Source organism: Vicia villosa, unplaced genomic scaffold (genome assembly GCF_029867415.1).
Source record: "Vicia villosa cultivar HV-30 ecotype Madison, WI unplaced genomic scaffold, Vvil1.0 ctg.000009F_1_1_3, whole genome shotgun sequence".
Lineage (NCBI taxonomy): Eukaryota > Viridiplantae > Streptophyta > Magnoliopsida > Fabales > Fabaceae > Vicia > Vicia villosa.
Window position 1 is genome coordinate 670404 of NW_026704939.1, and position 9464 is coordinate 679867.

Below are 9464 nucleotides of genomic sequence, written 5' to 3' on the forward strand. Positions count from 1 at the left end.
GGCCCATTAGTTCAACAATCCAATATTGGCCACTTTGTATTTTATGCATTTCCTCAAAATCGCCCAACTTGTGCAAGCTATAACTCATTCATTATTTATCATATGAAGATGTTCTATGACTTTTTGGAAATCCCAAGATGTCCTTTAAAACCCACTTTGGAACCTTTTTTATATTTGGAGATTTTATCTTGAAGATATGGCTCCTGACAGAAAACTGCTTTTTAGTAGCTTCTAGAAGGACCTGTAATGTATTAGCTCATATCTCTCAAATGGTGCATTTTTTGGCCCTGGGCCCAACATCAAAGTTGTAGAGAATTGAGTCTCCTTTAGAATTAGCTTTCGTTGGGGAATTTATGATGCACCATGTAGGAGATATGACCAGTCAAAGTTCAATTGACTTTCTTCTAGAAACCCTAATCTAGAAACTTGGTCTTTTGATGAATTTGAATCTTTCCTTGACGAATCATGATCATCCCTTGATCAAATGATGAATGTAGCTTCGAAATATTGATGTTGACCAAAAATCAGGAGTTTTGACTGTGATTTGACCATAGTTGACTTTTAGGTCAGACTGGTCGACTGTTGATCATTTGAGCAGTTGATTGATCAAACTGGTGAATCAGAGCTAGAAACTTGGCATGAGGATGCTTTGAAGCATATGAGATACCATTAAGTCCACTTGAGTTCTCAGAGGTCCTATTTTCCTTGATTAAATCCAAACCTTAATTTTGGTCCTTATTGCTTGGGAGGAGAGTGAACATGCCTGCAATTAGAGATTATATGAGCCTGTGGAGACTACATGAGCCAAACTATCTTGAAATATAGTGGGCAAATTTTGGGGTATGACAAAACACTTGCAAACTATTTCTTTCATCTTCTACCTCATTCTTTCTCCATTGTTGCTTGGATCTAAATCTCATCTATGAAGATTCATAACTGTTAAGGAGAATCGTTTTTTAATTTAATATTTATTTAAAGATTTATTTAAGATTCTAGAGGCTCGCAAAAGTGTGTGATGTTGTGACTGGTCCTGGCGATTCCATTGGAAAATAAGGAGGTTCTTCTCTCTAGGTTGACCTTGGTAATGTTGTGTTAAAGCCTACAAACATGGTAGGAGTTCTTCTCAATCTTCGAACAAACCAATGTTCAAGATACCGGTGGAATTGACTAAATATCACCACAGAATAAAGACTTAGGTGCAGGTTGTTAAGACTGGAAGATTCATGATGTGCATTCGAGTAAAGATTTCACAGAATTCAGTTCGTGGACTGTGTATAAGTCAAAAATCCATAAAGAAAATTTTCATTTTTCAGGGTTAAAATTGGATATTGTGATTGTACGAACTCTTGTAATTTTGTTACAAATATTATTGGAAGACCGACACATTTTTAATGGGAAACCATTAGAGACTAGAGTAGGCGCACAGTGAGGTTAAAATCGTTAAAATAGTATAAACCTGGTGTACACCTCTCTCTATCTGTGTGTGTGTGTCTCTCTCTCTCTCTCTCCTTTTTAATTTTCGTAGAATATTGCAAGATTAGGCTGTTCTTTATTTCATTCTAGAAATTGCATGTCATTAGGATTTTCTTTGGTCGCAATTTATTATAAAGGTGTAGGTTTTGTTAGAATTGGTACTTTGGTTTTGCCTTGTTGTCGATTAAACTTAAAATTTTTGTTGTAGAATCCATTAACTGTTGATATTTTAAAATCACACTACTTGAGTAATTTGTCAACTATTCAATACATTGTTAGTTTGTACATTTGGTTAAATTTGATTGTTAATCTTGATTGTGTTTTGAGTTGTTTAAGTCTTTACATGTCAATTCCAATTTGTAAGCATAATTGCTCTATTTGCCAAAATCGTTTCTGCTACGCAAATAAATTTTGTTTTAGAAACTATGATAAATAGTCTTCAAACTATTCTTTAATCTAAAGTTTTTGTGAAAGGTTTATTCACCCCCCTATAGACCATTTCTTACCCATATTCGCATCCAACAATCTTTCAATAGGTGGAATGTCCATCACACTTGATGATATCTTGATCAGTGCATTTTGATGCACATTCCTCTACGGTTGTACTTATACATTTCCATGGTTTGCTTGTCTTATTTTTGTATTTTATAATGTTTTTATATTTTAATTTATTTTTATTGTTATTTGATTTTCGTATTTAATTTTCAGCTTTAGCAGTCTGCACGGAAACGATCATAACTGGAGTTCCAGAAGTCCGATTGAGGCGTTCTAATAATCGACGAAAAGCTAAGAGAAAGAGCTACAATTCTTATGTTGGAGTCGAAGTCAGAATCGGACTGTAGAAGGGCCAGAAAATTCGTTGAAGTTGAAGCACTAGTTTTAGTTAAGTTTTTGGTCAATTAGTTTTGGGTCTGGGTCGTATGTTTGACCCAGTTGGATTGTAAAATGGGTTGTACTCTTTCCCCTTAGGGTAGCAGCCGCGGTACTGTAGCATCCTTCTTCCATTCACGAAAAATATTGAAGCTTGTATGAATTCCATGGCGAACTAATACTCTCTGGACGGATTTACTGTACTCAGGTTACAAACTTTGAGATTGCTATGATATTTACAATTTAATTTCGATTCCTTTCAATTATATTGTGTGATTTTTGTTTGCTTAATCCAATTTTCATATGATATTATTGATTTAATTTGATTGATATGTGTTCCGAATTTTAATCGTAGATTGACTTTGCTTAATTGTTAATTTGCGCCATCTTTTACCGTATGCTTAATCCGGCAATAGGAACATATTTCTCATGATATCATTTACGCTTGTTAACTGATATTATCATCAAATAGGATATAAAATCCGCTTAGGGAATTGTAATTTCTTCAGTCAATGATTAGTAAGAACCGAGGCAGTGGATCCGTTACTATAATCACTTAATTTAAAACAACTTATTTTCAGAAGCACTTATTTTAAGCGCTTTTTCTTAATCAGAAACCAAACCAAACCCCCCCCCCCCCCTCAAATATCAATTTCGGTAGATTGATTTAAACAAGAATCATTTTGAGAACGATATTTCGAGTCAATTGTCGTTGTACTAAACAACTCGTTTTTGATCCGCGCGCGACAGCGGATCATATCTCATGCCTGCTTCATCTTTCGATCTAGAGAATTTTATTAAACTACTTCGAGACCATCACACCTGAGGCATTGGACATGATGGTGACTTGTTTGAAAGTTGGTCTAGAAAAGGCTTAATATGAGTTAGATGGCACTAGAGGATGTCATGCAATGTTTTCGTTCTTTGTGGATCTGTATGAGCACCACCTGGTTGCAGTTGTGGATGGTGGTGGTGATGATGCACGAGTTTATACCATAGAGCGTGAGCATTGAGGTCATAACTCTTAGTTTTGATTGACACATCCATTTTTGTGGACCAAAGGGCGATCTATGTTGACGTTATCTACCTTGGGAATTTCATTGACTTGGAGAGAATTCATGAGTATAATTGGGGGATTTCTTGTTGGGTGTACCTCTATTCCTAATTAGCTGAGGGTAGTATATGGAAGACTAGATGTTTTTGCACCTTTATTGATACTAACATCATAATACCTATGCTACACTATTATATTACCATTATTTCATTTGAACCATTTTCAGGCATGGATCCACCGGTATTTTTCACATCTCGCCGACTAGGTATATGAGGAAGACTACTCTAAGGCTTTGTTGCATGTGTGCCCGATCATCCCGCTCATAGGTAATCATGTGACCAAGTCGTTTCGAGTAGCTATATACTGCATCGTGCCTAGGGTTGTTCAAAAAATCCATAGAACTGAACCGAACCACAGAATAGAACCGAACCGTTGTTAAATAATCGAACCATTTTATTTGGTTAATGAACCTAACCACAATTTATTTAACGATTTAATAACTGAACCATAGTTAACCGAACCCGTACTGAACCGAATCGCTATTAACTAACCATAATGGTATGGTATTACTTGACTTATGTTAACTTTGGTTCAGATTTTTTTATCATTAAATTAATTTTAAATACAAAAAGTTAATTTCTTAGAAAATTAACTATTTTAACAATTAATAATATTTAATTTTTTTAACGTGTGGATAAGTGTAAAAATAATCTGAAGATTCAATCAATTACGTAAAAATTCCATTTTGACGATGATTACTGATGCATGCATAGAACTTTAAAATTTCTTGAATTAATAACAGACAATAAACAGTAAAAAATTTATTTTTAGACAAATTGAAAGTAAAATGTCATAACAATGGTTGTTTTATAATAATGAAGTAACATTTGACTTGTTTTAATGAAATGGTATAAATTTTACAATGAAACAGTATATATAAAAAATTTCTTTATTTACTGGTTGCTTTGGTAAAATTATTTAAAACTTGATTTGAGCAATATGAGTTACGATAACATTTAACTAGTTTGATTTTCAATTTTTTATTTTAATGATACACATTGTGTAAAAGAAATACTTACAAAAAGAGTAATGATTTTCTAGTAAAAAAGTTTTTTTTTTTTAAAATATAGCAGTTTTGTTCAAACGATTCTTTTAAAAAATAGTTTAGTAACGGTTTGGTACGGTTCAGAACTTATAAACTGTGTACCGAACCAATTATTTGATTCAGTTTGGTTTTGAACAAATTCAAACGGTTTTGTTCAGTTCATATAAATTTTTATTATAGTTTGGTTTGGTACAGTTTAGTTTTTTAGTAAACCATACCATGACCAGCCCTAATCATGCCTGATGATATTTAACGGATGTCGAATGTCGATCATCGTAAGACACGAGCCTTAGAGGTGATAGCATTGTACTCTACACGACTGTTTTATGAGTCTCGATTTATATACCCCTTTTTACATGAGCGAGTCTTGTGCCAGTTTGAGTATATCCAATTTATACCAAGAGACTCCACCATTAATGCTATTGTCATTGTCCTCCGCAATGAGATCTTTGCAACGTACTTTGATCATTTCCTGTCAGAGGATATACGTACGTCGTGACCAGCTCCTCGGTTATGGAGTATGGTATACGACTACATTCAAATGTTTTATAGAGTGTCACATCCTTATATGACACCAGATAGAAAGGAGATCCCCTTAGGCCAACTCACCAAGAGATCTTAGAGAAAGAGCAAGCTAGGGAATACTATATGTCGTTGATGAGTTATTGATATGTCACACTGCATTATGACTATTGAGAAAGAGGTCATAGTTAGAGACAAGTTTGCGGAAAGCACCCCCTCAGATGGTCACTATTTATGCAGTACGAGAATAGGGGCGTCAGATATGCAATAATGAATTATATTTTGACATTTTAGTATTATATATATATATATATATATATATATATATATATATATATATATATATATATATATATATATATATATATATATATATATATATATATATATATATATAATGTAAAGTTTACTGAAAAATGACAATTTTCTTCTAACTTATGGTCAAATAGTAAAAAACAATGGCAAAGAGTTAATCTGAAGATTAGAATTCGAACCTAAGTCAATTTTTCTCTATATTACCGTCAAAGAGTGGGAAAAAACAAAACAATGTTAAAGGGTTAATCCGAATATTGGAATTCGGACCTTGAAACAGATATTGCAATTCAAACTAATTTTGTGACAAAAATAGGATGCTTTAGTCATAAAGTGATTTTATTAAAAATGGACCCGTCTGAATATTGAAATCGGATCACTACATTGAGAGGGTATAGTAAGCACCACCCATAGTTTAAATCAATCGGTGGAGAGAATTATAAAGATACCTGTGGAGAGATCTAAATCCGTAGGAGTGATGGTATAATTGTTGGAATACTGTATAAAATCTTCTTTTGATCAAATAAACTACTCAGACAAGCCATGGCATGACACAAACTGAATTTTAGAATAATGGAAATAACTTATTTTAACAAAATAGATGTGTATTAAAAATAAATTAAAGTCTATGCGTACGAGGTAACCAAACTAATGACTAATGAGCATGGTTGGTCTATATATGCGTTTCATTAATATTTCAAAAGTTGATTTTCTCAAGCCTTTATGACCTCTTTCTTCCCCTTTGAGGTTTTCAACTCCAGTACTCTTATCATACACATCGACTTAGCAAATGTTTAAATTCACATTCATATCACATACTTCGAATATAGGTCAAAAAAACATAGGCAGAAGGAAGTGAAATGCTTCTGAATCAAAAATCAAACATGTAATCGGATGGCAAGGTTAAGATGGCTTGCAAAGATTAGAATTATAATGATAATGAGCAAGCTGAACGCAAAAATATTGTAATACATTACCATAATAACGTAAGAATCTGAAATATATTAAGCATGACATTTCTCAAAGTACTCATCTATGTTCAGAACCGTAAAACTAAAGAAAACAGGCCAATTTTGTCGGAAATACCAAAACTATCAAAATACATAGGTCGAAAGAAGAAATGGAAGACATAACAAGTTAAAAATGGGATCAAGATCAGGCATCTGCAATGGTCACTTCAACCTCGACACCAGGTTCAATGGTGATGGAGGTGATTTGCTTAACAACATCTGGAGAGCTGTATAGGTCAATGACTCTCTTGTGGACACGGAGTTCAAATCTATCCCAGGTGTTGGTACCTGAAACAAAATGTAAAGTTATGAACATATTTCATTCCGTATAAAAGAACATTCATCGAACACTACACATTGATCACTAGACTTCAAAAGTCAAATAAGCAGGCTAAGGCTTACATACAGATCGATACTACTACATAAGGAGCATATAGTTAGCACACACTACAGGTGACATAAGCGAAAATTATGATACATGACTCAAGATAAAACCAGAAAGCATAACATAATCAAGCATCAGAACCAAAATTTGGCCTACATAAACACACATGTACACGCATAAAATCAATTTCACAGTAACAAAATGAGAGCGACAAAGCCCTGCAGCGCACTCACATAGAAGTAAATTAATCTTGATATAATAATCAGAAAATTGAAAGATCCATTAATTCCAACCCATAACTGAGTCTTCCATAATTGTTGAAGAACATTATGATTTAAGTAATCAAAGACCATAAAAAAAAGGATTAAAATAAAAGACTCAAGACAATTAGCTGTTTTGAAAACCAAAGTTCGAAAAACAAGAACAACCCTTTCACCCTCACTGTTATGCCACTAAAAGTTTACATATAATTGACATCCAAAAGGTGAAACACAACCTATCATATTGGAGCAAACATTCACCATGCGTATAGATATAATTGAAAAAAACAGCCCAAACCAATAGACGGAGATACAATACATTGAAGAAGGAAGGGGCTTGCAAGAAATACAACTATACTGAAGTTGCCATATTTTTTTTCGCAAACTTGCCATTGCCAATTCAGTTATATTATGTTAAATTACAATAAAAAATAGCATCTAACTTTGCATAAAGAACTTATTAAGCACATTTGGGTGGATAGCTGAATTAAGAACTTATTAAGCACTCATTTGTAAGTCATTCTAGGAGCTTATTTAAATAAATTGATTAAAACTAGGAACAAAAATGTAACCTTTATCATATTATAAAACTATCCAAAAAATATCTAAAACAACCTATTTCAATATTTCTGTTTCTAACCTATCATAATAAAATCTCTGTAAACTAATGAAAAAAGACCAAACAAAATGAAGATAAATGAAAAAAAAAATACCTTCTCCACAAGGGGACTTCCTGGTAGTGATGTGAAGAACTTTAGTGGGCATCCTAACAGGTCCCTTCACTCTAAGACGCTTATCCTTAGCACCACGAACCAAATCACCGCAAACTAATCATAACATCAGCAAAAGTGAAAGTGAGAACGTCAGTGAAGAAATAAAAAGCAACAAAATCATAAAACAAAACACGAACGGATCGAAGAAAGTACCCTTTTCGAGATTTTGGACGTGCTTGGAGGAGAGGGTGATCCTGATTTTGTGGATCTGCTCCTGGGACTCCTCCAAACCAGGCTTCGTGGGTTTAGGAGCTGCGTACGCCATTTTTGTTTGTTCGGAGTATACAAACTGAGAATGAAGATGAAATTAGGGCGCCGCAACAAATGGACAAGAGGGAACAAGGCTGGTAAGCAAGAGTTTAACAAGAAGAGACAGTTGGGTATGGGTTTTGGGTTTTAGGTTAAAAAATAGGCCCAGCCCATTAAAGTTTTATTTTGACATGCCAATCCACCAAAGTTTGAGAATGAGATTAGATTAGATGTGAACTTGTCCTAATGGATAGAGAATTCAACTTGCCACCCCCCAAATTAGCCATGGCACCCCTCAAAATGCATGAAAAGATTAAAATGTCCAACGAAAATCATTTACCACATTTTCTGAAAATTGCGAAGACAATCAGAAATTTCAAATTTTAGGGCGATATCGGAAATTTAACGAGTGTACTAGAGATTTCGCGAAAACAAGTAAGTTTCCAGTATTTTTTACCGGAAATTGTGAAAGTTTCGGTATCTTTATAAATTTTTAAAAATACCGTAAATTTTGAAATTTCCGGTATTTTGTCCAATACCAGAAAATTTGAAATATTTGAAATTTCCAGTATTTTGTATTTTTTTTAAAAATTATATTTTTCTTAAATTTTTAATTTTTTTCAGTGAGGACTAGAGGCAGGGATGGTACAGTTGTGGGTCAAGCCATCGATAGAGCCGAGGCTCGTGCTCGGGTTAATGCTGATGAGGCTAGTACGTCAGTCTTGCGTGCTGGACGCGTTGCTCTGACCGGTTCCTACTGGAAACGGAGGGCTGAGGAGGCGCGGGTGGGTAGGGGGTTCTATGCATCTCGGCGTCGGGGTGGTAGAGCTTCCACTGTTGTGGACGGGCAGACTGAGGTTGGTGAGGATGCTAGGGAGGTTGTTGCTCGGGAGTATCTTAAGGAGGATGTTGCTAGGGTTTGGGATGTTGTTCGGGAGGATGCTAGGGAGGATGTTACTATGGTTGAGTCGGTGGTTGCTAGGGTTGAGCCGGAGGTACCTGTTGCTGATGAGGGGGTCGTTAGAATTGAGGAGCGGGTGACTGTGGCTGATGAGCGGGTGACTGTGGCTATGCTGACCATGCCGCTTTTAGGATATGGCAGGGTGAGATATGTAACATTGCTTAATTTTTATTATGCAATTTGATTAATACTATTGTGTTTTAATTGTATTTTTTAATTGTATTTTTTTTGTTACAGGAGCGTCCAGTGCTGAAGTTCACTTCTCACGGGTCGAAGTTGAAGAACTTCCCCGAGGGACCGATGGCTAAGGAGGTGACGAGATCGTTTGGGAGCTCCAATTGTTGGACTTTGCTGGATGCTCCATAACGATGCTGGACGCCCCTCTATTATCAACTTTTGTAGAGAGATGGCACCCGGAGACATTATCCTTCCATCTTCCATTTAAGGAGATGGGGGTGACTCTGGACGATATGCATGCCCTCTTTCACCT

General features: G+C 35.0%; 1 protein-coding gene across 1 annotated transcript; it reads right to left on the reverse strand.

Annotated features, from left to right (window-relative positions):
• Positions 1-6285: 6285 nt before the first annotated feature.
• Positions 6286-8108, reverse strand: LOC131621530 (small ribosomal subunit protein uS10y-like). The gene is made up of 3 exons (XM_058892573.1): positions 7918-8108; positions 7705-7818; positions 6286-6634 (listed from the first exon to the last, which is right to left on the reverse strand). The coding sequence occupies exons 1-3, from the start codon at positions 8027-8029 to the stop codon at positions 6492-6494; spliced, it is 369 nt and encodes a 122-aa protein (XP_058748556.1). The 5' UTR covers positions 8030-8108; the 3' UTR covers positions 6286-6491.
• Between the last annotated feature and the right edge of the window lie 1356 nt (positions 8109-9464).

Excerpts from the sequence above, each read along its gene's own strand:
- LOC131621530 (XM_058892573.1), bottom strand. The coding sequence starts at position 8,029 with ATGGCGTACGCAGCTCCTAAACCCACGAAGCCTGGTTTGGAGGAGTCC. Across the intron at positions 7,819-7,917 it reads CGTCCAAAATCTCGAAAAGG|TTTGCGGTGATTTGGTTCGT; the intron begins GTACTTTCTTCG and ends TGTTATGATTAG. Across the intron at positions 6,635-7,704 it reads GAAGTCCCCTTGTGGAGAAG|GTACCAACACCTGGGATAGA; the intron begins GTATTTTTTTTT and ends ATTTTGTTTCAG.